Genomic DNA, 16,915 nt, shown 5'->3' with positions numbered 1-16,915 from the left:
GGTTTTATTATCGAAAAACCGCAAGTTTTCGTCAATTTCGGGCGGTGCGGTGGCGGGGGGGGGGGGCATTTGCCCCAAATTTCTCACCCCTCCTGGATCCGCCAGGAGCCGATCTCACTGCAGCTATCTGTACTGTCTTGTCAATAATGCTCAACTCTTGATGACATTTTGTCGTGTCAGTTTACGAAGAGCCTGTTTCATTGTGGGCACGGTTTCTCTGGTTCTCCTCTCAGTGAACAGGACGGGGCGCAATGACTCTTCTCTGAGTTCAAAGGATGCTGCTCTCATTTACTCAAACTAAAGACTCCCTGAACCGGAGCACATTCAACTCCTGATAAACCTCGCCCCCGGCTCCCCTCTCCATGAATTGGCGCCATTTTCCGCCAGTTACCGCCACAATGAGCGCCACGCGCCGCGGCCGCCGCAGTCGCGTCACGACCGTCTCACTGTGACGCGTGACGCGCCTTTCCGTGACGCTGGTGACGCAACAGACGGTCATCCTGGCTGCAACGATGGGCGACCGTGACGGGCGGCCGTGACGCGTAGTTCCGGCGCTAACCGGTCCCGCGCGCGCGAACAGCGCGAATCGCGCGCCGCGCGGTCTCGATGAAAGTGAACCCAGCCGGCGAGACGGCCGCGCCATGGGTCTGATGAGGGCGGGAGGTGACGCTCACCCCCCCCCCCCTCCCCCCGGGAGAGGTGACGGAGGGGAGGTAGCCCGAGGGCAGAGCGGTATCAGAGCCCACGGACTGCGGAGGTGCCTCGGGTCGGTCGGGTCACAGAGCCAGGCGAGGGGTCAGAGTTCGCACGGGAGTCGAGGCCGCGAGATGGCGGCTGAGAAGAGGATCCACGCGCTCCTGGTGAGATATTATTTGGATTTTTTTAGGTAATATTTTTCTTTACAAGATATCTGCTACGGTTATGGGTGTGACTGACCGGATACTCTTACCGTTCACATAACCAATGCTACTCTAGCATGATAAAAATTCAAGAGATCAAATTTGAAATCGTTCGTAAATATGTAAAAACCATTGACATTTTCCACGAACAAATAAAATCAAGCCAAAAGTTCTATTCAATACGGTGAGCTTTCGGCTTAAGCCTTCATCAAACCAAGGAAATGAAACAAACCAAATATTTTGTATTATGTCATTTTCTTGGTTTGACGAAGGCCTGTAGCCGAAAGCTCACCGTATTAAATATAACTTCTGACTTTAATTTTATTTAGTTCAATGAAAAGAGAAATGATTTTTCACATATTTCTACCCGCTATGTTCCTCGCAAAAGCGCTTGACACAATCAAAATCGCTCGGTTAAAATCGATTACAACTCTGTGAGTATCTTATTCAACTTGCCAATTTTAACAGTTCCTAGCGTCATAACGGTACCATACTTAGGGCATCATGTTCTGAAAATGTGCTTGTTGGTAAAACACAACAGGCTTTACAACAGTATTTGCGCGAGATGTCTGTTGGTTACCCGCTCCGATCATATCACATCGATGCGGAGGTTCAAACTTAAATGTTCAAATGTTCGGCAGAGCGTGTGCTCAAATGTGGTGAGCTGAAGCTACCTATATCATTGATTCTATTGTTCGGTGCGATCAACCTTCCATTCAGTTTACTATTTTCCCCGTTTGTTTTCCGTCTTTGATCCATATCTACTCTCCTTCAAACTCCGCCTGTTTCACTCACATGTCTCACGTTCCACTCACCTATCTCTAACCCGCCTCTGACCGTCATCTGTTTCAGGCTGCGTTCGTCTTTCTGTTGCTCTCCTCCGACTCCAGCGGAGGACGACCGTTCGGTCGGCCGGAGCCACGGACCCTTCAGGAGTTCCTCGGTCAGTCCGTGGGATACCTGGCGAGGGATCCGGCGGGACACGGATCCGGTCGGACCTCCGGATACGGAACCCCCAAGCCGTACTTGCCGATCATACGGACCGTGGTGACTGATGGAGAAAATTCGCCAGAACATGGAGAAAATCTGCCAAAGTCGCCAGAAGTTAGAGGTTTTCAAGAGAGTTTCGTCGATGAATTCAGACAAAATGAAATATCTACAGAGCACGAAGACGCAAACAAAGAAGGCAAGGCTCTTGGGCAGGACTATGAAACGTTAAAAGCAGCCGCAGTGAGCAGCCTGAGTAAAAATGCATACGGGTTCAAACACCACCCCAAGAGGTACAGAAATGACCCAAAGGAAAGCTCTGAAAAGTCTTCCGGCGGTTCTGTAAGACATCTCGAAGAGTCGTCCAGCACCGTTCACCGTGACTCTGATGATTCAGCTGGCTTCTTCAGTGAGCCTGACTGGCCTGATCGGCCTTTGGAGGGAAGATCTGGTGATGGTTTCCATGACGACGAAAGTGATCACAGGAGTGGGTTCGAGCCGGGTGGATTTTTCTACGAGGAGTACAGAGTGGAAGGCGATCCAGTCCGCTCTGACGGCGACAAACACTCGGGGACAACTTCCGGACCGCGCCAAAGTCACTCTTTCGCCACAGGGGACGGGCACAAAACTTTGACGAAGTTCGGCGCCATGCTCAACTTTGAACCGTCCCGATCACATGGGGAAGACTCGAACTCTCGTCCAGGGCAGAACGGTTTCGGATCGTCTCCAGGACAGAACGATGTGACCACAAATCATTTTACAAACTCTCTGCAGGAATTTGGACCTCCGAAAGAATCCAAAGATTTTGATAATTTCCACAATAAACCGAGACACGAAAACGAACACAGAGAATTCCACTTCGAAACTTCTTCAATAAAACCAGACGACTTCTTATCTGGCGACATCACCCAGCGTGAGTCCCACTCCTCTTCACAAAGCTACGACCCCTCGCACGTCTTCCAGCCAGTTCGCGAGCGCCCTCTTCTCACCGATAGGGAGACCTATTCCTCCGACTTCTCCTTTTCCACCAGCAGCGTTTCCAACGAGCACAACGGCGACGTCTACACCACCGACAGCCCGAGACAGCACGACGGCCACGGCAGCGACCGCGAGCTGCGCGCACAGGTCGCGTTCGAGCCTCAGCGCACGACGTCCTACCATCGCGAGGGATACAACACGCCCAAGCCGTACAAACCCCCGCCGACCTCGCCGACACCGAGGCACGGGGCGTTCCCGCTGGCCCGACCCGGCTACAGCGGAGAGCACGGCCTGGCGGCGTACCCGGAGCACGGCCCAGAGCACGGCGTGGGATTGTACGGCGCCTCTGAGCATTCTCTTCTGGGTCACAGCGCCGCCAAGCACGCCCCAGGCTACGCCCAGTCGTACCACAGTGGACATCGGGGGTACGCAGGGTACCCTCACAGGTACTCGGTGTACGTGCACGGGTACCGTACCGTGCCGTACTCCAGTACCGTGGTACACTCGGACCAGCATCAGTACGTGGGACCTGCGTACCCCAGTGGGCACGGAGACAACACACTGAGGTACGGGGTACATCCGTACCACACTGGCAGCGGGTACAACTCGGGGTACACGACTGGCCACTCCCACGTACCGGGGTACGCCGGCGAGGCAGGGTACTCCTCCGGTCGGGACCACCTCCACGGAGTACAACTCTACCAGATCACCCAGCCGCTCGACCCCCACCACCCCAATCACCTCGAGTACGACCACGGCACACATGACTACGTCCCGCCTGGCTACGGTACGCCAAGCCACGTCTCGCCCGGCCATGGCACGCCGGGGTACGTCTCCCTGGAGTACGTCCCCGCAGGCCACGCCGGCGGCTACGGCCTGAAACGTCCCGAGTACAGTTCCGTCTACCATGACGACTACGCCCAGTACGCCCGGTACGGCGGGTACGGCGCACGGCCGTACCGCCGTGCTGACGGAACGGTGTCTGGGACGGAGGACGAACAGCAGCCGGCCGCTTCTGAGGTAGTAGAAACAGTCGCCGAGGCTTCTTCTCCAGTAGCTGAAACTTCTTCTCCAGTAGCTGAAGCTTCTTCGGCGGTGGATGTTGTTGCACAGGCGGCGTCGCCACTAGACGTCACTGCAGAGGCGTCGTCGCCAGTGGACATCGTTGCAGTAGCCTCTTAAGTTCTGTTCGGTTTTCTTAGGTCAAAGAAGCCTCTGAACCTACGGTATGAGCAGCGCATGTCTCTGAACCTGTGTGTGGGAGCGACAGAGACAGAACGTGGAGTAGCTGTTCCGAGGGGCAGTCAGGAGATTGAGAGTGGGTGAAACGTGTGATGGGCAAGCGCTGCTTTGTAGAATTACCGGGTTTGATGTGTCATGAGACTGTCGAAATCCCTGTATGAGCGTTGTGAAGAAGTTTTTATATAGGATCCCTTGTAAGTTGTAACTTATTTGGCTTACGTTCAATCTGCTTGAAGAAGGGCAATGTAGTTCCGTGAAAAGTAGATGTGCTTATGATAGGCATAGCGCCAGATAACATGCTCGATGTTCCCACTATCTAGACCTCACAAGCCTACACATCATCAGAAATGATGGTAGAAATAGGACGACCATTTACATCTTTCATCATTTTTTTTTTTGTATTCTGTAGTCGCCGTTAATGAGAGTATATAGAACCGCTTTCAGCTGCTAGCCCCGCCGTATAGCGACGAAAGCTGTTCGATGTTCAATAGTCAATACAAAAATCCCTATATGTTATCGAACTCCTGTACTTGTATAACACAAATGTAACGTTGCAAAATGTTTTGCGCCGTTTTTTTTTTTTTTGCAGATGCATCGATTGATAAACCTTTGTCTTCTCCAGATCACAAGAAATACATTCTTAGCTTCTCAGCAATGTTCATGTTTCGCACATTCTAGCCACATATACCATGCATGTAATGTATATGCAGCCACAGTCTGTTGGTGAATGTGCATCAATGGTCCCTGCAAAGATCGTCACCCGGTGAATTGCGGAAGTCATTCCGCTGCTACGGACCGCCGTCACCGCCCAGGCATTCGAACGATGGTTACGGACTAAGGGCAGACCTCATCAGAGTAACTCCCCTCTGCACCGTGGAACAGCTTCCCAGGCTCAAACCAGACCTTTTGTCTTGGTTATCCAAGGCAAATTAGCCCTCGCCGGCCGAAGGGGGGGGGGGGGCGGGTGCCGCCCCCATAGGGTTTTTTCGCGATAGTTCCGAACACGCTGGCGATAGAGAGCTGAAACTTGGCATACCTGACCTTTGATTAAAGCCAAATCTTTCGACACCAACCGCATTTTCGAGTCAGGTCAGGTCACTGACCTATGACGTCATAAGTGAACCTCTGCACGGTCTTCAGATGTCGCAACTTCGCAACGCCATCACTGCCAGAGTAGCTTTCACAGTGAAATGAAACTTGCAGAATCTAATATCCATTACTAGTGTCACAACTTGTATATCTCGGATTTTTCCTAAAGGTCATATGGGGTCAGGTCATTTTCGTGACCTCACCATTATAAGTCAATGGGCAAAAATGAAAACTGCTATTCTGGCGCCGGAAACGATCTCCAACTATATCAAGCACATAGAATCGTGATTTGGTGCACTCCTTGCAAGGGTAGATGCATCACTTTTGCAATGTTGACCTTGCGTAACGTCATTTATGACGTCATTAGGGTCATATTAGTTTTTCGTCAATAACTCCCGATCAAATTGAGCTAGCGAGCCGAGAAAGCCACCAACGGACTCAGAAAGACATGCCAAATCGAATGATATACAACATGACCTACTTCGACTGATTTCGTGACCTGGGGGTGCTGACCTGACCGTGACCTGAGGTCAACACCCCAAGTTGACCTCACCCAAACAAAAACCTATAGCATTCGACGCGCCTTGGCGGGGCAAACACGATGCTGCCAAAATCGCGGCTCTGCGACCGTTTTTTGCGAAGTTATTCACCAAAAACTGAGCCGTACCTTGAGGCACTTGACCTGACCTCAGAGGTCACCGGTTGACCTAGGACCTTAAAATCGGGTATCAATCTCTGCGCCTCGTAACGGCGCACACGCTCGTTTTTTCCGCGACGCGCTAGCTCCACCAGGGGAGAAACGGCGAGGGGGGTCGTACCCGTCCCCCCTCGGCCGCCGCGTATATAGAAAACCAATAGGTCCGGCGAGGGTTAGTGTTATTACGGTTAACAAAGGCCTATAAAAACCACTTTTTAAACACTATAGGGGAGGCGTAGACATCCCAGTACACATCTATGGAGTCAGTGGCTTTTACTAGCGACTACACTGTCCCATATGATGACATATTTACTGACAGAGCTGACAGTCCCACAGCGCAGCTCGACGATATACTGACGGTCGAATATCGCCCAGCCGGGCGATACGGCGATACGCCGGTGAAATGATCGCCCGCTAACGGCTCCCACCTCTCGCCTAGACGAGCCGCACGCGCCACCGAGCTCCTAACGGGCAGCGGTAGAAACCTGGCGGGGATAAATCAGTTCCACCAGCTCAATTCATGGCCATGAGTTGTGCAGTGCGTTGTGCGATTTGCAGCGAGCTAGGCTAGAGCCTCCGTAAATTATCAAAACAATAATGCCGAATATTTGAACCCGGCAGGCGGTGGACCTCCCGGCCACTTTCCGCGCGATGGAGGGGAGGGGTATTTTTGCCCCCCCCCCCCGGCCCCCCCCCCGTATCACCGAAACTACCAAGCTCATATGTTGCTATTAGTGGTCACTGATAATACCAGGGCAGGTCACAGGGCAGGTCACCAAGGATCAGCACATGAACCCAATTATAGGTACTAGGGTTGTTCGATGCAAGTTTATTGTCAATTTTTCATTTCCGATTCAATGGTGTTGGTTATAAGACCATCAGGAACGGTTTAGGTCACTTCAGTTCCTGGACTGGTGGAGGTCAGGTCAATGCTAGCTCATAAAAGGTAAAAGTTCAAAGTTGATATTTTTCATTAAACCGGTATCGATTCGATGCCGCTCGTCACGGCGAGTCTCATGCCTGAAACAAACTCTTTCCGCAGTCAGGAAATTGCATGCGAGAGCCTATTCAAATACATGGAAGCACGCTCGCATCAATCGTACGCACCTCCCGGATGCAATTGATGCGGGAAAATTATAATGTATTTGAATTGGCTCTCGCATGCGATTTCCTGAACGCAGAAAGAGTCTGTTTCAGCCTTAACCCTCGCGGGCCCGGGGGGCGTTTTTCGCCCCCCCCCCCCCCTGCAGATATTTGCGATAGCTCCCGAACGCTTAGGGATAGGAGAGCGAAACTTTCATTACCTTTTTTCCATCAATTTGACATCTTCTGAGGTAAAACATTTGGACAAAGCCCCTTTGATGACGTCACAGGGTCGATTTTTCTAGACCCTGCACGGTAAACTTCGGCGTCACAGACGGGAACGTCAAATGGCTGCTAAAAATAGACCAATGGCGGAAAATGACGTCACTCTGACGGTATATGCTGCCAACCTATGATAACATTTGGAAAAAAAAATGCTCCCGCCTCCCAGTGTGTGAAATTGATGCCCTGCAGGGTACTGAATGTTTGGTGACGATCGTCGTAGCGGTTCTGGAGATATATTGAACAGGCTGAGGGGGGGGGGGTAAGAAATGCCCCCCCCCACCTGGAAGGTTAAGTAGATGGTATTTTTACCGTAGCTGTCATAAAATATAAAAAAATAGTACATTTTTTATGTAAAAACCAACATTTTTCCTTTTTGCAGGAGAAAGGCAGTACTTACTGGCACCCACATCCCCCAGGGCGCCTGTGTCCCAGACCGCTATCGGTCACGCCCGGTGACCCGAACGCTCCACTATCCGCTGAGGTCACAGGTCACGGCGCCCACAGGTCACCCGGGTCACACACGGAGAGGGAGCGGGCACGACGCGACACACCCTGGAGCATCCCACAGTGGGGCCTTTGGGTAAGGATCTGAACTACATCTTAACCCACATCCATGACTTGTTTTATAATAGAGGCAACACTGATCGTGACAGCGTGGTAAGAAAATCAAGGAAAAAATCACGGAAATAGCCTGCGTAATAAACCTACGTATAGTTCTAATAAGACTAATATATTAAGTTACATCGACTGTGCGGAGTGAATGTGAAAACATCTATTTTGGAACGTTTTGGGCCCAAAACCCTACCTTGCGTCCCAGACACCTTTACAAACGGATTCTATAGATAACGATAAGAAGAGCTGATAACGAAGGTGCATTGGAGGTTTAGCTATTGTATGCTATGCAGAGTCTTATGCATGTTATATAAAGTAGCGATTCAACGATGAAAATTACGGTGTGCACGATACTCATTAGTTCATTCCACCTTTCAATGGTTGATAGTTTAAGTGGTCATGGAATCGTTGGCTTCATAATGCCTAAGTCATTGAAATCAGGGTCTATAGACTCTTTAGTGCCCTGGGTCTATATTGCTGAAGTGCTATGTTTGAATCATATGATCAAGTAATATGCTCGCCCAGTCCGCTGACCATTGTCATTACCGGCTAAGTGCAGTCATTCAACTGCACTGCTTTGTTGGTGCTCGATATGCACGACGTCCTCCTTAGCAACCAACGACTACCTGTCGTGAGAATAGCCTTCGAGCAGGACTGTACTGATTACTGTACTGATTGTACTGTACTGATGCGGCTGTACTGATTCAGGGGGTGTTGCTATGTTAATGGGTACGCCGTAGGAACGGACAGATACAATGCAACATGACAAAGTCAGTTGCCTTGCACTTTCAAGTGATCTGATTTAGTGTTTCGTTTAGTGAATGAGAATAAATCACTAAATTGCCCTCCAGTGCCATACTCAGCAATCTATTATACAACAGCATCTAAACGAACGGCACGTAGTCAAAGCATGGTATCAACGCTATTCGAAGGGCACCACTTTGCAATGAGCCACTTGCAGCCATGGCCCGGCCGGGAGCGGTACTGCTGCTGCTCCTGGTGACGTCAACAGCCGCGGTCCGGTACCGCTGGCTGGACCCGGTGTCCCTCCACGGTCCGGCTGTACAGATACTCTCTGCCGATTCTAGATTTTTATGTGCGCTTCAGTGTGAAGCCCTGTCATCAGGAGAGTGCACCGGCTTCATCTACGGGCCCGATGACGGCACGTGCCGGCTGTTCTCTGGCGACTGCCGCGGTCCGGCCGTTGTCAGCTCTCAACATACCACTGAACGCTACATGGCTCGTGATACGTGTCCTGGTGAGAAAACTAGCGACTATGGGTTAACAGGTTTTTATACTAGAGTGACAGGGCAGGATTGTCGGGCCCGTCAATGTGAATCAACTGGGCTGTTATTTGGAAGATAAGCAGGTGCACTTCGCCGTTCGCGTCCAACCCTCGCACTTAACCCGCAGATGATTGAAAGTGTGTGTGTGTGGGGGGGGGAGGGGGCTCAAAGCAGTCATCCTTCCAGTTTTCCAAAATGTGCAATATCATCTAAACCACTTGACGTTTCCACACGAAACTTTCAGTACCTTCGGCTGTATTGATTTGACACCTCTTGTTTGAACAGAAATTAGATCTTATTTCAAAGTCGATATTTTTGCATTAAATGGATATTTATTCGATGCAGCTCGTCACGGCTAGTCTAATGGTGGTCTTGGTTTTGCGCTACGTGATCTAAAATTGCTAATAATTGAGTTTGAAGATTTGACGTCATCAATTTTGAAGTTTTTTTTTCGCCTATAAGTTGGCCAAACAAAGAGGTATCGATATAAGATTTGGTATGTGAATAGAAGTCGGTTGAGACTTTCACATTTATTCCGTTTTTTTTCGGAAGCCTTTTGGATTTTTTGGCTATCATATACAACTATTTTATTTTTGGGGGGCAAAATAAAAAATCACAATTTTGAGGTAGCGTATTAGCAGCCCTGGTAGGTAATTCTGCACCTTAAGTTTTAAACGCTTTTTTGTATCTTTAAACCTATAGGCTTGACAGCGCTTCCCGCGAAACCTTTGTTTTTGACGAAAACGGCAGAACATGACGTCACTCTGACGTCATTTGCAGCCAACCTATCATAGCTTTTAGAACAATGTTTGATCACAATGTATAGAATTGATGTCCAGGAGGGCACTGAAAGTTTGGTGACGATTGACACAGCGGTTCTAGAGATATATGGAAAAGTCTGGAGGGTGGGGGCAAAAAATAGCCGCCCACCACCACCACGTGCGGGTTAGGGCTATCCAACACCGTCTGCTGCTTGTCGCTATGTTGCATGGTTCTAGAGATCTTAGGGGGCCGGGGGCAAAATGCCCCCCCCCCCCATCAGGGCGCGTTGCTCGGCAGACCCCATCAGGGCGTGGGTTAAGACGTTATAACAGGTCCCGATTTTCCCGTCTTTTGGGTCATGGCCCTGACCTGGAAGGTCAAACAATGACCTAGGACCTTAAAATATTGTATCACCGGCTTCCTCTTGTCACGTGCAGCACGCTCGTTTTTTCCGCGAAACTCTAGCTCAGTCGATCAGGGGTGAAACGGCAAGGCGGGTCCAACGGACCCCCCCCCCCCCCCTTCCTTCTTGTGCGTTCGCGGCTGGCAAAACACCAATACGGGCGAGGGTTAATCAGCGTCGTTAAAATCCGAGTTGCAACAATTTTGTCTGTGTAAATTTATAGAGTATGTATCTATTGTTTTGTGTGTGTGTGTTTTTTTTTTAAGGCGCGTCTAATAATGTCTATGCTATGGCTGATATTGAGTTATCTATATTTGTCAGGTGTTGTATCGGACCGGTGCGCCTGTCCGGCCGGCTTCAGCCGCTGTGCCGGCCGCTGTCTGAAGCGACTGGACCACAAAGTCAACTACACCGAGGCGGAGAGCCAGTGCGCCGCGCTGGGCGCCCACCTGGCCGTGCCCCGCTCCAACGAGGAGAACCAGTGCGCCATGGACGCCACCCTAGGAACTAATCTCTGGCTGGGCATCACCGACGTCGTCACCGAGGGCCAGTTCGTCGGCGCCGACGGCTGTGGCACCGTGTCGTCCTCGAGTCCCTACTGGGCCAACGGACAGCCCAACAACCTCAACGATCAGGATTATGGGCTTCTGGCTGTTGAGTGGCCAGCTAACGGCTGGCATGATGTGCCAGCGCATGCGCAGCATCGCCCATTCTGTCAGCTGCTAGCCTGTTATCAGCACGGCTGCCAGTGAAGCAGATCTTGGAAGCCTTAGCTGCTCATGAGATAGTGTCATCACTCCTAAGTTATTTTCCAGAAAGGCGCTGGTTTGAAATTCCGAGATATACAAAATACAAATTGTAGCTTCTAAAGACATCGTTATATCATACAACTTCTAAAGAACTCCGTCATCTGACGCAGCGGCAAATCTGCAATAAAAAAGGGATTGAGGTCGGGTCATTTGAAGTGTCCTGGTGACTTAACCTTGAAAGGAAGAAGGTTTAAACTTGCACGCAATGTGTAAAATTGATGGAGAAATATTGATGCCAAATTTCGCGCCGTGGTTTCCCACTATTTACGAAAAAACCTCAGGCCCCCCGTCGTTGCGCGGGTTAAAGGGAATAGTTCACTTTCCCGAAATTCGTTTTTGCAATGGATTTAGGAATTTTGTATGCTCAAAATGATCAGCCAAGAAAACAACATCTTTTTATGAAAAAGACCGTATCTAATCTATCCTTATCCTTATCTATCCATATCTAAATATTGGAAGAATTATATGATATGTCAAATATTGTTTGACGAAGACACTTATTACGCGTTGACCAACCATATTGCGTAGTACAAACCCATTGGCTCTAAAAGCAGCATGCTGATAGGCTAACGATGACGTAGCTGCATTCCTGAGCAAGGCAATCTTTTCGGAACGAGAAATGAAATATCTTCGTCTAGGGTGATCGTTGGGCCGTAAAAGCTTCCAATATGTGCTAGTCTCAGCTCAAGCTACAAAACATATTCCAGTTAAAACCCCCATGTTAAAGTGAACTATACACTGTAAAAAATATTGACTAGCCCCTCGTCAAATGATTCTCAACGCTAAATGTCGGGGGTACAGACTAGTTTTGCATCCTACTTTTGACACACGCTGCGAGCCCCTGGCTTGTTTTGTGTTCGTCAGATGACAGTTAACAGGTGTCGGTTAGTTTTTACCACGTCCCAAAAATAGCTGGAGCGTTTCTGCCTTGTTTTGGAAGCAGGTCCTCGTTAATGCTGTGTGTGATAACAAAGTACCTAGCAACAATAATGGCGAAAAACAATGTCAAAACGAGGGCGGCTTGTTTAGTGACGATGTTCAAAAGAAGCACCGTCTTGTTCCTACTTAACGAATGAAGCCCAAACTAGGTCAAAACTAACGTATTGCTATACATTTGAACCCCACGACGAACCCCCAACTAGGCCCTAATCAACCCATAGTCAGATGACCAGCAGATCCTACGGCGCCCAATCCAGTCATCGAATTTGCCAGCGAATTCGTTTGAAGACCATCATATTCTTAAATATCGGTGGTCTTCAAACGAAATCCCTTACCGGTTTGATGATGAATTCATCCGGCCCATTCCAAAAACGCTCAAGATAAAATGAAAGTGTATTTCTGAAATAATGTGCTTTCTTGCAATGCACCTTTCGTATATCAAGCGAACATTTCACTTCCAGCGCCCGTTTACAGTTATCAATCGAATCAGAAGCATGCACATATCGATAGATCTGAACCTAAGAACACAGAAGACATTTTGTAGAGTACCTGTCTGAGCCTATGCAGTGGAGCCCGTGAGCCGCCCAACCGCAGCTGCCTCATGAACTTGATGATAAGTCTGAACCTCAGATTGGCCAGAGCTTGGCCGTCAATAACCAGCTTATTTATATCCACAGTTGTAGTGACTTAGGGTTTGGAATTTGCCAAACCTAAGTTTTGATTACCAAGAGAAGTTTTGTACTTCTTGCACTTGCCTTTTCTTCATAACTTTGGCGGAAATCGTCGTACACTGAAAAAAATAATGACACCTAAAAGGGGTGTTTTTTGAAGCGTACCAAAAACGCGCAGTTTTCTGGAGTCCGATTACACCCGGAATCAGACACTTTCTAGGGTATTATGACACTGGTTGAGGGTGTATTTTAACACCGTAGGTCGTCAAATGATTCCCGGAATCATACGCCTTATGGAATAAAAATACACCCCAAATCAGAGTCATAATACTCTAGGAAGTGTCTGAAGTGTCTGATTCCGGGTGTAATCTGACTCCTGGAAACTGCGCGTTTTTGGTACGCTTCAAAAAACACCCCTTTTAGGTGTCACTTCAGGGAGTAATCGGATCTTGAGGGTGTATTTTGATCCCACACGGTGTATGATTCCGGGAATCATTTGACGACATGTGGTATAAAATACACCCCAAATCAGAGTCATAATACTCTAGGAAGTGTCTGAAAAGTCTGATTCCGGGTGTAATCTGACTCCTGGAAACTGCGCGTTTTTGGTACGCTTCAAAAAACACCCCTTTTAGGTGTCACTTCAGGGAGTAATCGGATCTTGAGGGTGTATTTTGATCCCACACGGTGTATGATTCCGGGAATCATTTGACGACATGTGGTATAAAATACACCCCAAATCAGAGTCATAATACTCTAGGAAGTGTCCACGAACCCTAACTCTAGCCGTCTGTCCTGTCCAGTAACGACCGATAACATTGATATCGACTGTCGGTCCGTGTACAAGAGCAGCTGAGGTTTTCTGTGCGTGCCCTCTGACAGCTTTTCGTTGTTCCCTGTGAGGGTGCTGGGACAATTTACTCAGGGTCGCTGTACAGTATAGCAACTGCGGGTCCCCGTACAACTAACCAACATACCCATGGGTATGTTCTGCTTCTGAAGCTTATAGGAACGATTAGCCAGACTGCAACGAGACTTTAAATGTAGCTTACATGTGTCTTCACCCTTGCAGCTACAATTTTATCTATTGACGATGACGTCTTCTTTTCAATCAGTCTTTATACCAGATATTGTCAAATGATTCTCGGAATCATACACCTTATGGGATCAAAATACACTCTCAAACAGAGTCATAATTGCAGTTGTTAACCACGTGACGCAAATAACAATACATGTATGTCATTCTTTATTTTATATGCAACAATAAATTCCAAAACATTTGGGCACGAAATGTATGGCGAAATCTAATGAAAACTTATCGTAAAGCTCATGGGTCCGTGACTCCATTCACCGTAAGGAATTACTCACATTTCAACAATGTCAATGTTCCATCAACCGGTGATTATTGCTACTTACTTAGGTAGAGTTATTCTGCTGCTTAATGACATAAAAACTTACCTCCGTCTCCATGGGGCGTTGCTATCTTGTCCTACTTCAAAATTTCGCCGAGTGCAGGGCGCCTCGTTATTTAAATACGCATGTTGAGCAAACTACAAATAAAATCTGAAGTCTATCGTTAAAGCACTATCACTTGAAGTAAATCTACACTTTAAACAACGTTTGGCGACATTACAAGCGCGTTAATTCAAATAAGTTCCTCTCCCCGCTCACACCACACGCACCCACGTGGGCACACTTCCGGCAACTGAAGTCAACGGCTTTCCTAACGGTTTTCCTGCAAGGTCGAGCTATTTCATCTTCGTGGCGGACCGGCATGGCTAGAACACAAATGACGTCACACGACAATGCAGCTTGCTGATTGGCCGGCCATTGACTCAAACCACTGGACCTGAGCTGTGGTTCGCACCAGGGTTACAGAGTCAGAGTCAGAGTTGGGTGGAGTTGACAGAACTGTGGCCGGAGTCAGAGTCGGAGTAGACTTTGGAAGCCGGTACTGGAGTCGGAGTCTGAGTCACCGAAAATCAATTGATACCGCAGCGTATCCGGACAAATCTTTGCATGGCATTTCTTCGTCGCGCAATTCTTCGTCCGCAAAACTTCGTCCGCTCATTTCTTCGTCTCCGCCTTTCTTCGTCTTGCATTTCTTCGTCTCGCATTTCTTCGTCTCGCATTTCTTCGTCTCGCATTTCTTCGTCTCGCATTTCTTCGTCTCGCATTTCTTCGTCTCGCATTTCTTCGTCTCCGCATTTCTTCGTCCGCGCATTTCTTTGTCTCGCATTTCTTCGTCTCGCATTTCTTCGTTTTGCATTTCTTCGTCTCGCATTTCTTCGTCTCGCATTTCTTCGTCTCGCATTTCTTCGCCTCGCATGTCTTCGTCTTGCATGTCTTCGTCTTGCATGTCTTCGTCTTGCATGTCTTCGTCTCGCATTTCTTCGTCTCGCATTTCTTTGTCTCCGTATTTTTTCGTCTCGCATTTCTTCGTCCGCACATTTCTTCGTCTCCGCATTTCTTCGTCTCGCATTTTTCCACAAATCTTCGTCCGCAAATTGACAGTGCAGCCTGCTGATGGGGCTATTGCCTATTTCATCTTCGTAGCGGACCAGCCATGGCTAGCACCAAACATGTGCATGGATCCGAGCGATGGATCTATGATCTCAGTGGATCTCGAAGCAAACTGCAGGTAACAGGTTAGAATCTATGATCCCATCGGATCCGTCGTGAAAAACTCATCTTGGATCTATGATCTCATACGATCTGACGATAAATCAAGAACATGGATCTATGATCTGAGTGGATCCCACCATGCACAACATTTGAAACCATGTTTTAAAGGGTTTCTGTATCAATAAGTGCCACAAAACTATGGATTATGACGTGCGAGCACATAAAATCACTCAAACAGAACGGTTATGCGTTGCAACAAGTGTTTTTTTTTATTTCTGTGCTGACAAAAAATAAGTGAGGATCTATGATCTCACAGGATCTCAAGCAAAAAATGAGACTCGAATCTGTGATCCCTACGGATCTCTCGATAAATTTGAGAGCTGGATCTATCGGTTCCCCCCCTTAATTGAAGATGTTCCGCCGCTATACTGCTATCATGAACCCTATGGGTGTCATTTCACTCAGTTGAGCGTTTTCGTAATCCGTGACTCGCTTATTAGGTGTAATTTGACCCTCAGTGGTGCCATAACATTTCCGGTGTCATTTGAACCCAATGGGGCTCAAATGACACCGGAATATTATGACACTACCCAGGGTCAAATTACACTCAATAAGTCATTTGTACGGAATATTATGACACCACTGAGGATCAAATTACACCTAATAAGGGAGTCGTGGATTGCGAAAACGCTCAACTGTGTGAAATGACACCTATAGGATATAAAAACTCCTCATGATAGCGTCAAAAACGCTTAGATGTATCATTTTACACTGACACCTTGCAGGATCTTTTGGCACGACACCTAAAATGGGAGTCAAAATTTTGGGAGTCAAATGACCCTTGGGTATGTGATTCTGACCGAGATCAATTTACACTAAAAAACGGTGTATGGACACCGTTTTTCAGAATCGGATTACACCATGGGTGTCAGTTGATTCCCAAATAGGGGATCGTGATTCCCGGGGGGAGTAATTATTTTTCTCCGTGTAGTGAAACTTCAGTGTTCCGTTAGCTGGGGCATTCCACGATAGATCGTACCACTTTTTTCCAATTTGACACCCTCATCTCTCCGAATTTGACGAGAATTGGACTAAGGGGTAATCAGGGGCTCTGAATCCACCTGTAACAATTTCAGGCTTATCAGATAAGTATTTTTTGAGTTATGGTGTATAACATTTTTTGGATCTTGCTTTGCAGCGCTAAGTTTGGCGGGCTGTAACTCTAAGACGGATTATTCAAATGCCAAATGTTATATAACATTGAACTTGCAATGAAACAGAGATTAATATGTATTTTTGAAATTTCGAAAAATAGGCTATTTTTGATAAATGACATATCGAGTTTTCTTTCATTTGTATTTTTTGGACTTTGGGACCAAATTTTTTTGACTTTTTATTTCTTCAAAAAAATATTTGGCTCATTGTTAAGAAGTATGCAAAAAATTAGGAAGGTGTTCTTTCTATAAATGTATTTATTTTACGTCACGATAACGGTTTCGAATAGTGATTTCGGGAGGGGAGCTTACAAATGGCGTGGTAAAGCTGCCT

At 47.9% G+C, this 16,915-nt stretch overlaps 2 protein-coding genes across 2 annotated transcripts; both read left to right on the top strand.

Annotated features, from left to right (window-relative positions):
* The first annotated feature begins 387 nt into the window (after positions 1 to 387).
* LOC122375438 (hornerin-like) lies at positions 388 to 4,761 on the top strand. The gene is made up of 2 exons (XM_043354823.1): positions 388 to 860; positions 1,752 to 4,761. The coding sequence occupies exons 1-2, from the start codon at positions 642 to 644 to the stop codon at positions 4,044 to 4,046; spliced, it is 2,514 nt and encodes an 837-aa protein (XP_043210758.1). The 5' UTR covers positions 388 to 641; the 3' UTR covers positions 4,047 to 4,761.
* A 3,866-nt stretch (positions 4,762 to 8,627) lies between these two features.
* On the top strand, positions 8,628 to 11,075 carry LOC122375437 (C-type lectin domain family 4 member M-like). Its single transcript, XM_043354822.1, has 3 exons — positions 8,628 to 8,642; positions 8,980 to 9,130; positions 10,645 to 11,075. The coding sequence occupies exons 1-3, from the start codon at positions 8,628 to 8,630 to the stop codon at positions 11,073 to 11,075; spliced, it is 597 nt and encodes a 198-aa protein (XP_043210757.1).
* The last annotated feature ends 5,840 nt before the right edge of the window (positions 11,076 to 16,915 follow it).

Source organism: Amphibalanus amphitrite, unplaced genomic scaffold (genome assembly GCF_019059575.1).
Source record: "Amphibalanus amphitrite isolate SeventyFive unplaced genomic scaffold, NRLGWU_Aamphi_draft 001839F_arrow, whole genome shotgun sequence".
Classification (NCBI taxonomy): domain Eukaryota; kingdom Metazoa; phylum Arthropoda; class Thecostraca; order Balanomorpha; family Balanidae; genus Amphibalanus; species Amphibalanus amphitrite.
The sequence above is the reverse complement of the archived record's forward strand: the minus strand, read 5'-3'. Positions and strand labels throughout refer to the sequence as shown.

What these genes read in the sequence shown, in the direction of transcription:
- LOC122375438 (XM_043354823.1), top strand. Translation starts at nt 642, where the DNA reads ATGGGTCTGATGAGGGCGGGAGGTGACGCTCACCCCCCCCCCCCTCCC. An exon ending in AGAGGATCCACGCGCTCCTG is followed by an intron (nt 861 to 1,751) that starts GTGAGATATTAT and finishes CATCTGTTTCAG; the next exon opens with GCTGCGTTCGTCTTTCTGTT.
- LOC122375437 (XM_043354822.1), top strand. An exon ending in GGCTCGTGATACGTGTCCTG is followed by an intron (nt 9,131 to 10,644) that starts GTGAGAAAACTA and finishes TATATTTGTCAG; the next exon opens with GTGTTGTATCGGACCGGTGC.